This window comes from Notamacropus eugenii, chromosome 4, assembly GCF_028372415.1.
Source record: "Notamacropus eugenii isolate mMacEug1 chromosome 4, mMacEug1.pri_v2, whole genome shotgun sequence".
Classification (NCBI taxonomy): Eukaryota; Metazoa; Chordata; class Mammalia; order Diprotodontia; family Macropodidae; genus Notamacropus; species Notamacropus eugenii.
In genome coordinates, this window is record NC_092875.1 from 472,221,871 (window position 1) to 472,244,110 (window position 22,240).

The 22,240-nt window shown below is 38.5% G+C and overlaps 1 protein-coding gene across 2 annotated transcripts in view; it reads left to right on the forward strand.

The window, feature by feature from the left end:
- SCAMP1 (secretory carrier membrane protein 1) overlaps positions 1–22,240 on the forward strand; it is a 119,204-nt gene that overhangs the window by 8,012 nt on the left and 88,952 nt on the right. The window contains exon 2 of one of the 2 annotated variants that reach the window (XM_072606409.1): positions 13,887–14,088. In XM_072606409.1, coding sequence (XP_072462510.1) covers positions 14,014–14,088 — 75 coding nt within the window. In that variant the 5' untranslated portion in view covers positions 13,887–14,013. Of the gene's footprint in view, positions 1–13,886; positions 14,089–18,758; positions 18,964–22,240 lie in introns of those variants that run through there. The other variant, XM_072606410.1, reaches the window with a different exon arrangement.

The following is a 22,240-nucleotide window of genomic DNA, read 5'->3' on the forward strand; positions in this document are numbered from 1 at the left end:
AAACATTTATTACATACCTACTATGTGCTACTGTACTAAGCATTGAGGATAGAAAGAAAAGCAAAGACAGTTCTGCTCTTAAGGAGCTCACAGTCTATGGGGGACACAACTATTTAAACAATTGCATATAAAGAAAGTATATGTAGGTTAATTCGGAGATAATCAGGGGAAGGAAGATGCTGGAGTCCTTTTGACTAGTTCAGATAGAGATTTAAGTGATACATGCTCCTCTCCCTACTTCTTTCTTGTTTCTTATATTCTTCTCCTTGCTCATCCTGATTCTGTGAGATAGTAAGCTCCCTCACTTTTCCTCCTTCTTTCTTAGTGTTTTTCATTTTCCTTCCTTTCCCTTTCTCCCTTTAAGATCCAAACACAACAAAACTACTTCCAAGCTCACATAATTCCCTCTATAACTCCTGATGACATTAGGGTTCTGCAGAAACATTTGTATTATCTCCCCATACTAGAATAAGTGCTTCATCTATATATAGACCATTATAATTGCTCACTTTTATTTATTGCTTTATGTTTCTCTTGATTCTTGTGTTTAAAATGTTTAATTTAAAATTTAAATTTTTTTTACACAGTTCTCATCTTTTATTCAATAATGATTAGAAATCTTCTATATCATTAAGAGTCCATTCCCCTTCCCCAGATCCCTTCTACTTAGGATAATTCTCAGTTTTGCTAAATGTTACTCTTGGTCATAAGGCTATATGTTTTGCCTTTTGGAATATAATATTTCATACTTTCAGCTCATATAGTGGTAGCTGCTAAATCTTATGAGATCCTGACTATGAATCCTTGGTATTTGAACTTTGTATTTCTGGAAACTTACAGTATTTTTTTTTTATCTTTGACTTGCAAGTGGTGGATTTTTGCTACAATGTTCCTGGGAGCTTTAATTTGGGGGTTCCTTTCAAGAGATGATCCATGCATTCTTTTCATTTACTTTTCTCTCTTGTTCTAACAGATCTGTGCAGTTTTCAATAATGATTTCTTGAAATATGATATCCAATCTCTTTTTTTGTTCATGGTTTTTAGATAATCAACTGATTCTTAAATTATCTTTACTAGGCTCATTTTCTGAGTCAGTTGTTTTAGAAATGAGATACCTTACCTTGTTTCAGTCTTCTTACTTTTTTACATTTATTTTGCCACAGCAACTCATCAATCCATTTTTTAAAAGGAAGTTTTTAAAGATTTTTTCCCCCCTAGACCTTGGTTTATTTATTTCTCTAAGTGTTATGTAAAAAGACTGGCAAAAACGGTGGAGTAGGAGAGAATTATGGGAAGATGGCAGAAAAAGGCAGGAAATTATATGGCTTTCCCAAATTGCCCTACAAACAATTTAAAATAATGCCTCAAAGTGAATTTTAGCACAGCAGAAATAATTAAAAGTCAGGGTAAAACACTAGTCCAGCCCATGACAATTTGGGAGGATTTAGGAAAATCTAATCTCCCAGGGTGGTAGTCTGGCTTCACTGAAGTGCAGATGCCTCTGAATCAACAAACAATGAGCCCTGGGAGCAACTGTGTAGGTGGCAGCCTAACTTCAGGAACTTTTACCCCACTACAGTCATACCACTTATTGATCAGGGGAAGATTACAGGCTGCTGGCTGGTGCTAGATGGGGGGCCCCAGATGTCCTGAGCAGAGAGGTCCCAGGTTGTGGATGTGGAAAAAGGAGCAAACCAGGCTGGTGAGTGCAATCACAGAAGGGCAGGGACTCTGCTGGATGTGGTCACTTGCAGGAGAGTGGAATCCCTCGTTTTGGTTCCAGGGAGAGGGGTGAGCTGAAGCTTACAACCACCTGAGGGACCACAGGGAGTAAGAGTGTTTGTGGTGCCCTGATTGTGGCTCAGGAGTGAAGAGGAGTACCTGAAGTCAGGCCCCCAGATAGAGTTCAGAAAACAAGAGCACAAAAAACCTGAAGCTTAAGACATTATTCTTCAAACTGTGGGATTACAGCCTGATTCTAACACAAAGTTAAAAGCCGAGAAATAAGCTACCAAAAAGATGAGTAAGCAAAAAAGAAAGAACCTGTCCATAGATAGCTATGGTGATAGAGAAGATCTGAGTTCAAACTCACAAAGATAGTGAATTCAAAACAGCTACTTCTACTTCAAAGAATAATGTAAAATGGTCACAAGCCCCAAAAGAGTTCTTAGAAGAGCTTAAAAAGGATTTTAAAAATCAAATGAGATAGGTTGAGGAAAAATTAGGGGAAAAAATAAGAGTAAAGCAAGAAAATTATGAAAAGAAAGTCAATCAGTTGGAAAAAGGGATCCAAAAACTTATGGAAGAAAATGACTCCTTAAAAATTAGAACTGGGTAAAGGGAAGCTAATGAATACATAAGACACTAAGAAATAATTGTGTGTTCGTCCTTCGTTGGCAAAGAAGATCATACCATCAGAGAAATAATGACATGACTTGCACTTGACTTTGTTTTGAGTGAGGGAGGGCTGTGCAGGTCACCAGCCTCACTTCTCCTCCAGAGCCATCTGAATCCAGTGACCGGATATTCATCAGGATGACTGCAGATGACCCAGGATGAGGCAACTGAGATTAAGTAACTTGCCCAAGGTCACACAGCTAGTGAGTGTCAAGTGTCTGAGGTGAGATTTGAACTCAAGTCCTCCTGACTCCTGCACTCTCCTGCACTGGTGCTTTATCCTCTGCACCACCTAGCTGCCCCACTAAGAAATAATAAAACAAAATCAAAAGACAGAAAAAAATGGAAGAGAATATGAAACATCTTGGAAAAGAGATCAAGGAGAGGCAATATAAGAATTGTTGGGCTATCTGAAAGTCATTATCGGTAAAAGCATCTAGACACTATGCTTCAAGAAATTATTAAGGAAAAACTGACCTGAAATTTTAGAAATAAAAGATAAAATAGAAATGGAAAAAAAATCCATGGAACATTACAACTCTTTTGAAGCTCCCAGGTGAAGGAGAAAACACTGCAAGCAACTGAAAAGAAACAATTTAAATACTGCTGAGCTACAGTCAGGAGAACACAAGATTTATCAGCTTCTACATTAAAAGACTGAAGGACATACACACAGAATGTTCAGAAGAGCAAAGGAGCTGGGTTTGCAACCAAGAATAACTTACTAATCAAAGCTGACTGTAAACCTGCATGGAAAATAATGGACATTTACTGAATTGAAGGACTTTGGGTATTTGTGAGAGAAAAACCAGAACTGAATGAAAAATTTGACCAATAAGAATCAGAAGAAATATAAGAAGGTAAACATGAAAGATCAATTATAAGGGATTTAATAAGGTCAAACTGTTTATTTCATATATAGGAAAACATGAGCTCTAACTCTTAAGAATGTTATCATTTCTAGGGCAATTTGAAAGAGCATAGATAGAAAGTTTGGGATTCAACTGAGTATGATAGGATGATCCTAAAAAACCAAATTGGGTAAGAAGAAATAAAATGGAACAATTATCTCATACAAATGAGGCATGAATGAAAGAACCATTACAGTGGCAGGCATGAAGAGGCAAAAGACTGATAGTGCTAGAACCTTATTCTTGTCAGAACTGTGTTAAAGAGGGAATAACATATATGTCTGGAAAGGTACAAAAGTCTTAACTTACAGAGATATAGGAGGCAATGGGATAGGATAAGAAAGGGACTCTTAGAAGGGCATATAGATAAAGAAATAGGATAAGGGGAGAGGATAAGGGAGGCACTCAAAAGTAAAGTAAGTATCTAAGGAGGTATAGAGTAAAAATAGAGGGAGAGAAGGATAAACTGTGAGGAAAAACAGAATGGAGGGAAATACACAATTAGTGATTATAACATTTAAATGTGAATGGATAGCAAAATGGATAAAAACTCAAATCCAACAATATGTTGTTTACAGGAAACACATTTAAAAATGAGAGATACATTTACAGCAAAAATAAAGGGCTGGAGTAGAATTTATTATGCTTCAGCTGATGTGAAGAAAAGCAGGGGTAGCAATCATGATTTCAAAGTTAAAACTAAAATAGATTTAATTAAAAGAGACAAAAAGGGAAACTACATTATGTTAAAAGGTAGTATAAATAATGATTAGCAATACTTAACCTAAATGCACCAAATGCTGCATCATCCAAATTTCTAAAGGGAAATTTAGATGAATTACAGGTGTAAATATATAGCAAAACTATAATAGTGGGAAATTTCAACTTTCCCCTCTCAGAACTAGATAAATCTAACTAAAAATAAATAAGGAGTTAAGGAGATGAACAGATTCTTAGATAAGGTAAATATGGTAAAGAGAATTGAATGGGAATAGAAATGTGCATGGTATCTTTACCAAAAAATGGCCATGTAATTAGGAAATAAAAACTTTATAATTAAATGTAGAGAAGCAGAAATACTAAATGCATCTTCTTAAGATCATAATGCAATGTTATCTTTAAAATGGACCATAAAAAAGATTAAAAATTAATTGGAGACAAAATAACCTAATCTTAAAGAATGAGAGGGTTAAAGAACAAGTCATGGAAACAATAAATAATGGTTATTTAAGAGAACGGTAATAATGAGAAAACAGACCAAAACCTATGGGATGGAACAAAAGCAGTAATCTGAGCAAAATTTGTGTCTCTAAATGCTTACATCAAAAGAGAGAGAGAGAGAGAGCAGACCAATGAATTGGGTGTGCAACTAAAAAAACATAAATTAGAAAAAGAACAAATTAAAAATTCCCCAATTAAACATCAAATTGGAAATCCTAAAAATTAGAGGTGACATTAATAAAATGAAATGTAAGAAAACCACTGAATTAATAGATGAAGCTATAAGCTGGTTTCATGAAAAAAAACAATAAAATAGGAAAATCATTAGTTAATGAGATTAAAAAAGAAAACAAAATTACTATATCAAAAGTTAAAAGGGTGATTAAATCACTAATGAAAATGTAATCAAAGCAATTATTAGGAGTTATTTTGCCCAATTATATGACAATAAATTTAACAGTTTATATGAAATGGAAGAACACTTAGAAAAATAAAAACTGTGCAGATTAAGAAAAGAGGAAATAGAATATTTAAATAAACCTCTTCTAGAAAAATATATTGAACAGGCCATAAACGAGCTTCCTAAGAGAAAAGCATCAGGACCAGATGAATTTATAAGTGAATTCTACCAAACATTTAAAGATCAACTAATTGCAATATTAAATAAATTATCTGGAATAATAGGCAAAAAAGGAGTCCTACTAAACTCCTGTAATGATGCTGATATCTAAACCAGGAAGAGCAAAAACAGAAAGAAAATTATAGACCAATGTCATTAATGAACATATATGCAAAAATTCTAAATGAAATACGAGACAGAAGACAACAATCTATAACAAAGGTGCCATATGGTAACCAAGTGGTATTTATACTAGGAATGCAGGGATGGTGTAAACATAAAGGAAACTATTAATATAATTGATTATATCAATAATAAAAGTGATGAAAATCACATATCAATAGATGCATTAAAAACTTTTGACAAATACAACACTCATTCCCATTAAAAAACACTTGAAAGCATAGGTTTAAATGGATTTCTCCTTAACATTATAAGCAGTAGCTACATAAAACCATCAGCAAACATTATTTGTAATGGGGAAAAGAAAGAAGCCTTAAAGCTAGAAGCCTTCCCAAAAAGATTAGGGGTAAATGAAGGATGCCCGTTATCGTAGAAAAAATCATAGAGATTCAAGTTAGTTGAAACAGTTAATAATGTCAGCAAAGTAGCAGGATATAAAAGAAACGCACATACCAGCATTTCCATATATCACAATAAAACCCTGCAAGGAGAGATAATAAGTGATACTCTAAAGTAACTGTAGAAAGTATAAAATACCTGGGAGTACACCTGCCAAGACAAACCCAGTTACTAGATGAACATGATTATAAAACACCTTTCATACAAATAGAGTCAGATTTAAATAACTAGAGAAATATTCATTGTTCATGGGTAGGCAGAGGTATTATAATAAAAACAATAATTCTACCTAACTAATCTACTTATTCAATGCCATCCTAACTAAATTACCAAAAAATTATTTTATTGAGCTAGAAAAAGTAATAATAAAATTCATTTGGAAGAACAAAAAAGGTCAAGAATATCAAAGGAATTAATGAAAAGAAATGTAAAAGGAAGGAAGGTTAGCAGGACCAGATCTTAAACTATATTATAAGGTAGAAAATATCAACGTTATTTGGTATTGGCTAAGAAATAGAAAGGTCTATCAGTAGAACAGAGTTGACATACAATACATAGTAGTAAATGATTGTAGTAACCTTGTGTTTGACCAATGTAAAAATTTAAGCTTATGGGACAAGAATTCACTATTTGTTAAAAATTATTGGGAAAACTAGAAAGCAGTCTGGCAGATACTAGGTATAGTCCAATATCTTACACTATTTATCAAGATAAGGTTAAAATGGATACATGACCTAGTTGTAAAGGGAGATAGCATAAGAAAATTAAAAGAACATTGAACATATAGCTGATCAGATTTATGGATAGGAGAAAAATTTATGAATAAACAAGAGATAGAGAACATTGTAACTTTTAGGATAGGTAATTTTCTTCACATTAAATTAAAAAGTTTTTGTACAAATAAAACCAATGTAGCCAAGATTAGAAGGAAAGCAGAAAATTGGGGGAAATTATAGACAGTTTTCTTGGATAAAGGTCTCATTTCTCAAATATATAGAGAACTTTGTCAAATTTATAGGAGTATGAGTCATTCTCCAATTGATAAATGGTCAAGGGATATAAACAGGTAGTTTTTTGGTGAAAAAAAATCAAAACTACATATGAAAAAATGCTCTTAAAACATTATTGATTAGAGAAATGCAAATTAAGACAACTTAGAGACATAATCTCACACCTATCAGGTAGACTAAAATTATAGAAGGGGAAAATGATGTTGGAGGGGATGTGAAAAAACTGGGACATTAATGTATAGTTGGTGAAACTAAGAACTGATCCAACCATTTTGGAGAGTAATCTGAAATTACGACCAAAGCGTTATAAAACTGTGTATATCCTCTGAGCCAGCAATACCACTATTAGCTCTATTTCCCCAGGTGATTAGGGAAAGGGAAAAGAACCTATATGTTTTAAAATATTTATAGCAGCTTTCTTTGTGATAGCAAAGAACTGGAAATTGAGGAGATGCCCATCAATTGGCGCATGGCTGAATAAGTTGTGGTATATGATTGTGATGGAATATTGCTATGCTGTAAGAAATTAATGTAATTATATTAGAAAAACATGAAAAGACTTGCATGAAATACTGGAGGGAAATGAGCACAAGCAAAAGAATCTTGTATACAGTTACAGCAATATTGCTTGAAGAGTAACTACGAATGACTTATTCTGAGTATTATAAATATTCAAACCAACTCAAAGGACCTATGAAGGAAGATGCTATTCACCTCCAGAGAAAGAACTGATGGAAGCACACGTAATATGGTTTTATACACACACACACGAAATTTAACAAAAGGGTAAACTGAGGCAATTCTATACGAAAGACAAGTTAATTAATAGGGTGCAGAACTGATTCATAGTGCATGGGTCAATGGCACTGTCTCTGACAAAGGACCCAGAATTGAAGACATAACTCACTTTCATAAGCAGATAATAAAGAACAGAACAAAAGTCATTGGTTATGGAATTGGCCATGCCGGGGGTTGGAGGAGCATGACTGGTCACACACGGTACCAAGCCAACTGCTCTCTGTCCCTAAGGAGAGTTTTTGTGAATTTATGGGAGCCAGACGCATCTTGGGGTCACTGATATCAGACAGGGGCAGACTCAAAGGTGCCTGGGAGTAAGATAAGACCCCCTAAAATTTACCAGGATGGAGTCTTAAGATGGGAGAAGATCATCTAATATGATTCTTAAAGACAGCACAGATAATCGTGCAGTTTCTCAGAGACTGACGTTATGTGAAATAATACACTTCCCCTCGGCAGGAAGGATTTTCTGGTGTAGCTGAGATAACAATTCCCACAGAATCAGAATGCTTTATGAGAAAACCAAACTTCGAAAGCCAAGCTCAGAGTTTTTATTTAATTAACAGTGATTGTGGGAAGGCTTAACCTTTCGGCATCCGGCTCTGAGCAAGAAAGACTGAACTTTTGAACTCGTAACCTTCTTCACTTGGAGACAGAAGAGGGTTGGGCTTTGGCATCAAATATTAGAAGAGAGTTACAGAATTGAATATAGAATACAGTCAATATTTGAATTTCACAACCTCGCTAACTCCTCTAAGTAAGTCAGTTGCTGTTGCAATATTAGCACTGAGAAGTGGCTGGGACTGAGGCTGAGAACAGTGGGCTGGACAGGAATGCTTAGCAAGAAGTCTTCCTTCTGGCTCCACGCTTTTGCACAGGTTGTCCCCAAGGCTGGAAATTACTTCCCTTTTTACCTCATGTCTTGGAATCTTTATATAACTCAGCATCTCTCTCTTCCAAAGAGAAATACATTTGTTGAACAAGTTGTGATATATGAATGTAATGGAGTACCACTGTACGTAAGAAATGATGAGCAGGCAGACTTCAAAAAAACCTGGAAAGACGTACATGAACTGACACAAAGTGAAGTGAGTAGAACCAGGAGAACACTGAACACAGTAACAGCCACAATGTGCGATGACTAACTTTGATAGACTTTTACCTCTTGTCAGCAATGCGAGGATCTAAGACAACTCCAAAAGACTCATGGTGGAAAATGCTATCCATATCCAGAAAAGAACTATGGAGTCTGAATGCAGATGGAAGCAAATTATTTGCTCTCTCTCTCTCTTTTTTGGTTTCTTCTTTCTTATGGTTCCTCTCATTGGTTCTAATTTTTCTTTACAACATGACCAATGTGACAAGGCATTTAATATGAATGTATATGTACAGCCTATATCGGATTGCATGGGGGTGGAGGGATGGGAAGGAGAGGAAGAAAATTTGGAATTCAAAATCTTATGGAAATGAATGTTGAAAACTAAAAATTAATTATTTTTTAAAAAGAGAGAGAAAATATATTCTGGATTATGATGCCCTATTGGAAAACATGAAATCCTTTGGCTTGCAATGATCAACAGGAAGAAAAGGATACAGGGAAAGGGTGAAAGGCAGTTCATGGTGTGATTTTTTGGGGGAACTGATTGCCAGTGGTTTATCATGAGGAGTTCCAGTTTGGGCTGTCATGTTTAGTTTGTTGAAAAGATGGAGGAAAAGCTGACTGTAGCAGCTCTGACTGCCACTGTCAGGATCAAGGGTGTTAAATCCCTAGGGCTAAAAGGAGAGAGACTGTGTCTGCTGAAATCTGCTGAGGAGGATGGTGACTCATGTATTCCCTCTATTCCTCCTTATCTTCTTTCTTCCTTCCCTGCCCTGGAAAACCAGTTACTATTCCTGAGTTTTCCTGTTCTTTAAACTTATGTCTATGCCTTCTGTTTTCATTAATACCACATATGTTTGTGGTTGTGTCCTTTGTTACTGGTGAAGGGTAAGACAGAGAGAAGGGAGAAAGTGGCTAAGCAGAGAATGAGAGCAAGATAAAGAAACACAGAGGATAAGCCCCCCACTCTCTGAATGTGAGGGTAGAAGTTCTTCCCCCAACTAGGGCTTCAGAAACCAAAAGAGAATTTTGTGGATATTGATTTTTTTATTTTTTATAAATAATACCTCTCAAAGTAGTGCAAATCTGGACTATCTTCTTAATCCCAAAGAGCTAAAAATAGTGTTTTTCTGGTGATGGGAAGTGAGCATTGTTGAATCACAGTGCCTATCTGTTGTTTTCCCACTCAAGAAAGTTCAAAGAAATCTCTTTGTAGGGCTGGAGTTAGGAGTGGTTACTTGAGAAGTCCTGACTTTGTGGGAGAAGGAAGGAAGTAGATGGACATGTCCACATTCCAAAGGCAGGGAGCAACCCTAACACACTCAGCTACATTTAGCACCCTTCAAGGCTTGGCAGTGGCACCTCATCTTATTCAAGATCTTTTCTGAGCCTCCTGATCGTTAATGCTTCCTTCTTTTTCTCTAAATTACTTTGTATTTACTGTTTGCATATTTTATATTTACTTAGCTACATATCTGTTGTCTCCCCTAGTTGAATATAAGTTCCTCGAGGCAGGAACTTTTTCATCATTTTGTTGTTGTATTCCTAGTACCTAGCTCAGTTCTGGACACATACTAAATGATACTTGAATTGAATATTCGCTTGTTGATTTTATTTGATAATCGATAGGGGTTTTAATTTGAAACCAGGGGGATCAACATACTATAGTCATGGGTAAGAAAGAAAGAGTTAAGGCGACACTGTAGAAGAGAAAGAATGCTGATTTTGAAGTTAACTGCCCTGGGTTCAAATCTTCCTTCTGCTACTGATCACCTGTATGACCTTGGGCAAATTACTTGATGTCTTTGGACTTCAGTTTCCTCATCCATAAAATGAATGTGTTGGACTAGATGAACTCTTAAGTATCTTCCAACTCTTAATCTTTTATTCTGTATATTTCATCAACATATTTGGAAATCATTATAAGATACTCAACAGGCCACCTCTACAACACCAGCCCAGAATTCATAGTATTTAAATTTGGAAGTGACTTTAAAGGTCTTCTAACCTAATTCTCTTGTTTTCTAATTGAAGAAACTGGGGCCCAGAGAGGTTAGGGAACATACATAGTAAAGGACAGAAGTGGGATTCCAACCCAGGTCCTTTAATCTCAAAGCCAGAGAATTCAAAGAGATCTTTTCATTGTGTCTTCTCTTCTACGTTCAGTAGAACAGATCTTGTACTTTCTTAATTCTACATTTTTACCTGACTAATATGCCCTCTGTTCTTCTATGTCTATTAAAATAGTGGATATTATAGTGGATATTATTGTAAAGGGGAATTTAGGTGACATTGTCAATAGAGTCAGTAATGCTTGAGTTCAAACACTGCCTCATATACTTGCTAGTTGTGTGCTCCTGGGTAAGTCACTTGATCTCAGTCGTCTTTAAAATCCTCACCTATAAAATGAGACTAATAATAGCACCTATCTTATAATGTTGTTTTGAGTATCAAATAAAATAAAAATGGAAAGTGCTTTATTAACCTTAAGGTATTATGTAAAGGTTATTCAGTTGCTACCTGATACTCATTCACTTAAGGTCATCAAAGAACAGATACCTCAGGGACAAAAGAAACACAGGCACCATGCATTTGTGACCACATGGTATTTCAATATGATAAGACAGCTGAAAGAGCACATCCTGCTACTGTTTTTCTACCTCTCTCCCTATTTGGAGGTACACAGTATTTCTTCCTCCTTACTTGAAAGATGCCAGCGAGAGTAAGAAAATTCATCTGTTTTTGTCTTTTTTTACATAGTCTGCTCTGGCTGAGCAGCCAACTTGTCATCAACATGCATCAAGTCAGCAGAACAGTCAAAGAACACTTCGGCACACTTCGAATTGGGCACCTGTGTAGGAAATTCACCAGGGATCCTTGGGGGTTGAAAGCAGTAATAGCCTTATCTAAGCACCGGACTCTCATTGATCAATCTTCCATTTCACATGTACAAAAATCAATTCTTTTTTTGGCATATATAAATGACTTGTTATTCGTTGAAAGTTCTATATCAATATAGAACTTATATGAGGGACAGACCTATTTAAACATACTTCTTCTCATTCTATTTCCTGTTATTGACTGAAAAGTCAAGCATTTGTCTCCAGCTTCTTAGAGTTTGCTCCATATCATGGATTAGACAGAAATCTTTTATTTTTTTGGATAGCATCACTTGACATGATATAATGGCAATCAAGACCTGGCAATACTTGGCTTTAGTTATCTAATTTTTACCATGTGAGAAATCATGGGAGCATTAGAAAATATCAGTTAGTCACATGTGCTTAGTTTGGGATTTATTTTTAATCCTGTGCATTTGGTAAAATTGTTTTTATAAATGCCACTATGTTCTTTCCAGTGTACTCAAATTAATGTAGATTTTTTAAAAGTTTGCTTTCACAAAGGTGAGAAATTTTAAAAACCATTTTTAGAAGGAAAACTGTATATGGATTTATGTCCTTTCAGATAACAGTAATTCCTCTGGAATTTCCAGAAACACACTTATTTGTGCTGATTTTATCATCCATTTTTCACTTTCTTACATTCTTCTGTAGGAGCTTAATTCCTTTTTTACTACAGTATCTGTCAAATTCATCAGAATAAGTAATGGTTTTACAATTCCATAGTCTTTTGGTTATCTTGCCCAAAAGCACCATTCCTACTGTGGACAGATACAGAGAGTAAACTTTATACAAACTATACTATGTTTCCAATATGTATACCTGTTGTTGTTCAGTTGTGTCCAACTCTTTGTGACTCCACCGACCATTTTTCTCAAGCAAAGATACTGGAGTGGTTTGCCATTTCCTTCTCCAGTTGAATTAAGGCAAATAAAGGTTAAGGGATTTGCCTGGGATCACACAGTTTGTAAGTAGCTGAGGCTAGATTTGAACTCAAGTCTTCTGACTCTAACCTCAGCATTCTATCCACTGAACAACCTAGCTTCCCAAAATATATGTGCATTACTTAGGTGTTAATACTGTGTGAGTATGGGTTTTATTATAAATATATGACCAATGCGTTCTAGTGCATGTCATTAGTTTGTTGGCTGATGTAACTGCTCTACATGAAGGACGCTAGAGAGTTGCTTCTGGGAAAATTGTGGTGATGAGTAAAGGAAATGCCTTGCAGAGAATGCAGAGCATGCACAGATATTGTGTAACTGACTCCAGTCTACATAACACATGGTGAATGGGAATCTTTCTTACCGGCTGCAGAGGTATTCAAAAAGACTTCTCAGCTTTAGTGACTTCCCCATCCCAGCTGGGGAAGTGAACCATGAGCATCTGGGAATCAGTATTTAGGTTAAGATTCCAGAGCCAATGAAGCACCAATGGCATCAATGCCCCAAGGAGCAGGGAGCAGTCTTTGGGAGGGATCTTTGGGACCTCAGCCCATTTGAGGGATTAATATGGCAGTCATGTCACATCTGGATATGAACTTGGTAGGACCAATGCTATTTGGTCCTACCTATTTGGTCCTAGCTGATTTGGAGCTAATTTTTAAGCCCAGTTCACCAGAGACTGAAAATACATAGGGCAAAATATGCCTTGGAGATATTGGGAGAAATGTTTGTATGTTTTTTTTTGTTTGTTATATCTTTGAAGTTATATGCCTTTGGAAAAGCTACCTGATATTAAGTGGTTAAATGGAACTGGGATGCTGGTTACAAGCTCCTAACAATGGGGAGAAAACAGCCAATGGGGGGCTTGAGCCCATGAAGAAGAGGAGAGATACTCAACTTTTCATAGTGCCTTTATAGTGCCCCGACAGAAGATGTAATAGCCTGCGTATGGAAGAGAGAGCCAGAGTCCTTGCTACATATGTTATAAATGAACAGGGGGAAAAAAAAGCACAATCTGAACTTTTCTAAATCAGGAATTCTTAACCATTTTTGTATCACAGATCCCTTTGGTAGTTTGGTAAAGCCTATGGACACCTCAAAATGATGCTTTAAAATGTATAAATACATAGGACTACAAAGGAAGCCAATTATACTGAAATATAATTATTAAAAAAAATTAAGTTCACAAACTGAGAATGAGAACCTCTATTCTAAATCCTCATGGGCTCCAGCTATATGAGTAATACTTTTGTAAAGTTTAATTGCTGATTTTTGTCTATTATATAATGACTATATATAATAGATGACTATACATGTCATTTCACCCTTCCCCTTCAGAATGAACCCTGCCTTGTGACAAAAAACAAAATAAAAAAAAATGTGTATTTCTTTTCTCATTCCATAGGTACCACCATCTCTGATGGCACTTCATGAAGGCCAGCCAATGGAAGAGCTGAACTTGTCTTGGAGAAAGGTCATATTATCTCATAATATAGTATAGGAAATAGAAGCAGCAGTAATAACTCTTCTCCATGGACCCAGTGAGAGACATGTCCCTTTACATTTCTGACTCATTTGTGAGTCCAGACTTCAGCAATCCCTTTGAGGTAAGATAAATACATTCCCCATTCTCCTTAATGATTAATTCTGTTTACTGAGTATTGGTTGTACCCTGAAGCAGTGTACACAATGTGAAATTAACATACAGCCTCTTTTCAGATGTCTTACAATTTGAATTGGACAGATAAGTGGTAAAGAAACATGGACACAGCTTTAGTAACAATTGGTTTAAAAAGACTCTCAAAGATCAGGGATATAGTAGCTGAAGAGTTGATTTTGGTTATGCATAGAAGTTTTACTTTCAATATTGTTCAGTGTTTTGTGGTTTCTTAATAATAAATTATTGCACGTTTGCTCTGAATCACTTCTGAGGGAAAGCTGCCTACAGCCTACATCTATCATGTTATCATCTTCAGTAAGCTTTTGAAACCCCCTCCAGGCAAACTAAGTGTGCTCACTGTAACTCCTGAAATTTTGTGTATGTTGTTTCCCTCTCATTTTCTCCAGTTACTCAAATTCTACTCTTATTTTGGTCCCTTCTTCTCCATAAAGCCTTCAAAAACCATTCTTATCTATTGTGTTGTCTTCTCCCATGTAATTCCTAAAGCACTTATTTCCTTTTAGTCATTTGACAATTCATCAAGTACTGCCTTGGGAGATTTCAAGCACTGTTGCATTTGTCTAAAACCTGAAAATGAAAAGTCTTTGCAAACTACATTACAGAGTATATAATTATTGTTTTTGATATACAGAACAGAAATACTAATTTCAGCTCATATTTAGAGATTGCTTTACTGTTTACATGGTGCTGCCCTTTCAGTAATTCTGTGAAGTCTGGAAGATCAGGGTTCAAATCCAGCCTCAGACACCAGTTGTATGACCTTGAGCAAGTCACTTAACCTTGATTTGCCTTAATCCACTGGAGAAGGAAATTACATACTACTCTGGTATCTTTGCCAGGGAAACCCCAAGGACAGCATGAGCATGAAGAGCTGGACACAACTGAAGAAATTATTAGATTAGGGAGTTCTTTCTTCTCCTTAGCTGAAATACGCTTCCCTGAAACTTCTATCAGTCTGATTCTCTGAAGCTACAGGTAGTATCTTATGCTTTACAACTATAATAGACACTCATTTGCTTAATCAATCAACAAGCATTTATTAAATGTCTACTATGACCTTGGGAATACAAAAACAGAATAAAAAACATCTCTGCTCATACTTAATAAATAAACATTCATTGATTGACAAATTAATTTCAGGAAGGGTAGAAGAAAGAACCAGTCACAGGGGCAAAGGAAGGTGATGATCACTTTCAGAGGTGATCATCTCTCCCCCAAGTTAACAGTTTATTAATTACCTACTGTATGTTGGTGCTAGGCTACGAATTGGAGATACAAAGAAAGGCAAAAATGGTTGCTCCTTTCAAGGAGCTCATAATGTACTGGAGGAGACAACATGCAAAGGACAGGATTAGCCTACAAACTCTGTGAGGAAAGTGGCCATATCTTAGCCAAACTTTGCAAAGCTTCCTTAGTAGCCATACCACAAAAGGCATTTAAAAAATACTTCTTGAATGAGCTGAAACAAAGCAGTCAGTGGGGAAAAGTCCATATAACAAAGCATGCCTCAGGGTTATAAGATCCCTTTGTCAGTCTTTTTCTACTACTTGTCCAATTAGAATGTTGGTTGTTAATGCTATCCAGTCATACTATTATGTTCTATTGGTCTCCTAGACTAATAATAGCTACCATTTTATACAGTAATGTAAGATTTGCAAATCACTTTGCACATATCTCATTTGGTTGCTGAAACAAACCACCTAAGCTGATGTTATCAATATTTCCATTATACAGATGAGGATACTGAGGCTCAGAGATGTTAAGTGAATTGTCCAGTCACATAACTAGTAAGTGCCTGAAGCAAGATTTGAACTGAGACTTTCTTGACAAAGTTCAGCACCATATTCACCAAACTATATATAGCTGCTTAGACCAAAGGGGTCAAACATAGCCCTGGTTCCACAACATCCCCAAGAGTGGCCAGAGCCAGATTAAAATATAATTGAGAAATATCTAACAAAATAAATAAAAATACAATAGAACATAGATAATGTTAATATGTGGTTTTCCAAGTCAATATGTGACCAGCAGGCATACTTATTTATAGTGTAGTGGGTCCCATTTCTGGAGTTGGACAGCACCAGCTTAGATGCTTTTTTCTGTTGCCCTGCTTCTGACTTAGCTTTCCAGGTAGCAGTTCACAGGCATTCTGCCCAGCAAGGTATTCATTGTGGGGGCATCACCATTGACAAATATGTTTGAAGTAGTAGTTAAATGTATCACATTTGAAGTGTTCTCAGCTGCAGTATTGGAACTTTACAAAATGGTCCTAAATGTTCTATATCCTGGTGAAGATGATGAACTTTATTTCTCAGCAACCATCAAGCCATTGGTAATGGTTTATGGGGAACGTGACAAGTTGTTTTGTTTTGATTTAATGTGTCTTGACTTCATTGAACCTCCTGGTATGTTCAGGAGATTTAGTAATGGGCACTTTCCCACCTTTTTCATTGCTGTAGATATCTTTAAACCTTTTTAACTTTTTATCAGTTTAAAATTTTGTTTTAGCACATACCCAGACTGATAGTCTCTGAGGTCTTTTCTAGCTCTAGGTCTTTGAGTCAACGATACATATAAGTATAGTTACTTATTTTAAAGTTATATACTCATATGGCAATATGTGAATTATGAAACATAAAAATTGAAAATGAAAAAGGATGGGATAAAGACAAAGTAATATTTGGTCTCAGAGTCAGTACAGAGCCCCTGGGATTTATTGAACAGGGGAGTAACATGGTCCTTTAGGAAAAATCACTTTGGCTACTATGAGTAGAACGTATAGAGGGAAAGATTAAAGTAGAGTGACCAGTTAGGAAAGTGCTGCCATAGTCCAGGCCAGAAGTGTTGAGACTCTGAATGAGAATGGTGACTGTGAGCACAGAGGGAAACTGAAAAGATGAAAGAGATGTTATATTAGTAGAAACGATGATTTGGCAACTTATTGGATATATATGGTAAGGGAGAGTGAATGATTTCTTGAATGTCTAGAAGGATGGCAGCATACTCCAGAGTAAGAAGGGGAAGATACTGTAAAAAGACCTGTAATCATACCTGCATCTGCCCCTCTGAGGGGTATCTGCTGCATCCGTGAGGTGATTTGGATGCAAGGTTACAGGTATTCTTGCGTGGGAAGGAGTTTTTCCCAACCCTCTGTGAATTTGCTGGTCATGGGATCATTGATTTAAAGTTGGAAGGGACCTTGGTTACTAGGTGGTTACTTTGTAACTCATCTTTCCATCCTCTGACTGTCTGATCATAGAAGCCTTGGTGTCAGGTTTCATCAGGCCTTAGTAGATAGTCTGTAATCTGTGAATTTTGTAGACTAGTCTATTGCTGACATATAAGTGCTCTATAATTTACAGTTTTAGAGTTCTTGGGAGATACCGAGAAGATAATTAATTGTACATAAGTGACTACTCTGATACACTTGAACAGTGTCACCCAGCTTTCAAGAAAGATGACTAGATCTTCCTGACTGCTTGCCATGATGCTAAAGGAGAGGTGTGCATGTTCATGTACGCAACCTGCTTTGTGTGTATTTGTCTGCATGTTGTCTCTCCCCCGCCCCCCACCTCAGGCTGTAAGTTCCACGAGGAGCCTCTTTTCTGTATCCCCAGCTTGCCTGGCATATAGTAAGTGCTTAATAAACGTTTATCGAATTGAACTGAATTCCATCCCAGGGGTGTCAAACCTATGGCGTGAGGCAGATTAAAATGTAATTACATTAATTAAAATGTAACAAAACAAATAAAAACACAATGAAACATAGGAAGATCCGCCGCCCCCTCCCCCAGCCCTTTCTGGGCTAGTTCCCAAAGCTGGGTCCCAAACAAGAAGTCCACGGGACTCACACCCTCTTCCAATTTCAGACACCAACCCCTGGGCACCCCGGCCTGGAGCCCTGATCCAGGCTCCACCCCCATCACGTCACTTCCGGGGAAGTAGCCATTTTTGAGGGGTCTTTCCAGGACACCCTCTGGGGTAACCCCAGGGAGCTTCCTGAGAGAGCCTGTGACTGTGTTCTCCACTTCTCCGTCTTTTGGTGACGACCCCAACTGCCAGAGAAAGACGAGAGCTGAGAGCAATTTGAGGTGGGCTCCAGGGAAGGGGGTCGGCTCCCCTTCTCCCTCGGGAGACCTTCCACGTCAGCACACACATCATCGGTCACCACTAAGAACGACCCAAGCCCCGGCGGTGCGCTTTAACCACACACCTCCCCTCCCCCCACAAGGGAGGTAGAAGGGGGAGGAGCAGAGGGGGAGGGAGGAATCACGAAGGGGGAGGGCAGAGGGGGAGGGAGGAGTCACGGGGGTGCCTCTCCCTCCACCTGGCCTGCAGGTGAGCCCTCCGTGGCACACCTGGTTCCTGTCGCCGGCATCCGCCACACGATCCAATCGCGAACCCCGTCCCTTCCGGGGCTGAGCGGGTGGCTCCACCTCAGCCCTTTCCCTGCTCCCTCCCTCCGCGCTCCTATCCCTATGCCTGACTGAGCTCCCGCGAAAACCCGGAGCGGCGGAGCAGCGCCCAGGACGGGCAGGCGCCCCGGGCGCACCGCGCATGCTCAGTAGCTGGGGCCCGCCGGGTCGCCAATAGGAGGCCGTCGCGCTGGCCCGGGATCGGCTCCGCGGCGGCGGCGACGTGAGCGCGCAAGGGGGGCGGCGGCGGCGGCATCGGCGGCAGCCTCGGCGGCGGCATCTCCCTCTCCGTGCCCCTGGGCCCTCCGCTGGCCGACGCCGCGAGCGAGATGTCGGACTTCGACAGTAACCCGTTCGCGGACCCGGATCTCAACAACCCTTTCAAGGTGAGCGGCCTCGCCGGCGCTCTCTCCCCCGCCCCCCACCGGCCCCGGCGGACGCGGCTCCGCGGGGACCCCGGCACAAGTTTCGGTCCTCGATCCCTCGCCCTCCCGGGTGGGGGCAGGCCCTCGGGGGGCTCCGCCTCCTCGCGGCCCCGGGGGTTTGTTGGCGTTTAGGGGAGAGGGGTCGTGACCCCCCGAGGAGGGGCACCCGAGGGGGAGGGGCAGCGGGGGGAGGGGCAGCGGGGGGTGCCCGAGGTGAGGAGGAGAGGGGCGGGTTGTCATGGGGACCCGGGCGGGTGTCGGCAGGGGAGGGCGGGGAGCGGCTGCGTGGGAGCGATGGCAAAGTGTGGAGGAGAAGGAGGAGGAGGGATGACAGGTAGTGCGTGGTGCGGGGAGAAGGGGCTTTTGTGTCTGCTGCTGCCTGGCGCCGACTCTTCTGCATCCTGAATCCCGACTTCAAAATAAAAGTTGATGAAATAAGTGTTTAAAAAAACCACCCCCGCACCCCCCACCGCAAGGGAGTGGGGTCTTCGCGGCACCTCACTTTCCGAACTCCTGGCTTGGTGCGTCACCGCAGGCTCGTGGTCCTCCTCCTGCCCACCCCTTGCCATGCTGGCCGTAGAGCAGCCCAGGAAGCCCCTTCCTTTTTCCAGCGAGCTGATAGCGTTTTATTTCATGGCAGCCGATGTCTCCTGGCTCTGTTTCCCGGAGTGCTGCTGCTGTGTAGTGAGAGTGAATCCGACCCCTTTCCCTCCTCTGTTTAACTTAGTTGTCCCTTGATTTCTCCGGGGTAATCAGCGTGCGTTTGCGATGACATTGTGATTTTGCAAGTTTCTGTTGAGCTTTTTTTTCTGTTTACATTCATGCTGGTTTTATCTTGAATTAGGCATTTCCGAAGAAAAAATTCACTTCATGTTTAAGCCAAGGAATCCGTAATATTTATGTCATCTTTAAATACAGCACTGTTAGTTGAGTTTCTAGCTCCTTTTTATGATTTGCAAGCTTTTTTCCCCGTTTAATATATACCTCCCTAGATAATGTAATAACATTAACATGATTTAGAAAAAAATTTTTCTTAACCACATGAAGTTATTTCAAAGTCTTCAGAAAGAGAAAATGAACCTTACTTAGTCTGTGACCTTTCCTGATACTGATTCAGAGAACTGAAAAGTGCCTCCTCAGTTTTATTTCAGAGTTTTTTCTGCCTTTTCTCATACATTTGTTTGCTCCACCTAATGCATCTTTTCACAGTTTTTCAGTACATTTCTGTTGTATAGCCTGCTGCTTTGTCATTATGCTTTGCTCTGATTCTTTCCCCTTTTGACATTCAAACTTCGCAGTAATTCCATACCAAGGTAGTTTTAAGTAATACCATTACATGTGGCATAGTTCAGTCATTTTAAAACTTAGCTACATTGTTACTATTGTTATTATTAATACAAGGTAACCAATTAACCAAGGTAACAGCTACTAAGTGTCAAGTGTCCAGAAGTCACTGATTGTTTAAGTTCAGAAAATGGTTAATATATCATGAGACAATTTATGTTAAAGTAAGACTTCTAGTTATTAGTTCATAATCTTAATTTAGAACATTTTTACTTATATCTTCAATTTTCCACTCTTTTCATCTACATATCTTTTGCTCTTTCCAATATGCTCCCACTGTATTTTTCTTTTTTGTTCCTTTAACATTTCTTTAGCCATTTTTCCTTTTCCCAGAATTCTATGTCCTCATTCTATTTTTGTTCCTTTTTTTTTAACTTTGAGTTTCTGTCCATAGTTATTCATTTCTTAGAGCTCCCACTACTTAATCTAGGTGGGAACTAAATAAAATGTTCCCAGATCAATTTTCAGGACAAGTTTCCTTTCCAAACCTTACTATTCTTTTAGCCTTTGAATCCTTGCACAAAAGTTTTTGCTTTGGGATTTTCAGCCTCTTAATTACTTATTACCTTATTACTTATTATATGTATTAAATATATTTTGTTTTCTTTTGTTCTTTTTTTACTTTTTCTCAAATTAGTATTTCTTTTACTGCTTTTCCTGTATGTTCAGAAGGTCATGACAAGCATGATAAGCACTTGTTTGAATGTTGGCAATCAGTGACAATTTCTGATATCTGGCTCAGTTTTTGCTTAGAGAATGTGATGTTAAAATTTTCAGGTTATTGTAAAATCACTCAGTTACTTTGATGATTTAGTTCCTATTTATATGATTCAAGTTTACAAAGTGAATTCTCCAACACCCTTTATGTGCATACAGTTAGGAATTGTGTTAATTATGCTTGTTTATCATAAATGAAAATTTTGTTTTTAGACACGCCCTGTGCTTAAGATTGGTGGCGACCTCAGGTACCCATTGCAGAGAATAGAAGCCTTGCCACCATGCTGCTGCCTCTCTCCCCAACCAATTCCTTGACTTGCAGGCATAGTGAGGCTAATTAGATAAATGACGCCAATGTTCTGGAAAGGGTGTATCAAGCTACTCCCCCATGGCTCTATGAATTCTGACATTTTGAAGTAAAATATCTCTTCTTGGGCACCATTCAACTATGTTGTCTCCTCTTAGAAGGTAAATTGCCCAGTGGTCAGCACTGTGCTTGGCATACAATAAATGTTTGTTGTTGTTTGATTGAACCGCAGTGTCTTCCTCTTCGTGACCCCATTTGGGGTTTTCTTGGCAGAGATACTGGAGTGGTTTGGTATTTCTTTTCCAGCTCATTTTACAGATGAGGAACTGAGGCAAACTGGGTTAAGTGACTTGCCCAGGGTCACAGAGTAACCCCGAGTGTCTGAGGCCACATTTAAACTCAGGAAGATCAGTTCTTCCGGACTCTTGGCTCAGCACTCCGTCCACCAAGCCACCTAGTTGCCCTAATAAGTGTTTACTAAATGCTTTTTCTTTCATTTGGAAAAATGGCCAAAATTAAAGTGAGATTTGGAAACTTCTCAGCTGCCGTCTTCAGTTGACATCACCTTGTTTAAAGCAGAAGGAAAAAAGTGGGAGTATTTCCATAAACAATAAATATTTGTTAAAATTAGATTTTTAAAATATTTTTGAGTTTTACAAAGTCAATAAAAGTAAACCCTTTTATTTTATATACAATTAAAAAAACTGTCAAGAGACAGCATCTAGTAATGGATAGAGAGCTGGGCTCAGAGCCAGGAAGAGCTAAGTTCAAGTTCAAAGTCTGACATAATTTGACAATCACTTTGATCAAGTTAGTCTACAGAACTGTTACTTTAAGTTGCAGGGAAAGTATGGGCCTGCATTGGTAGAA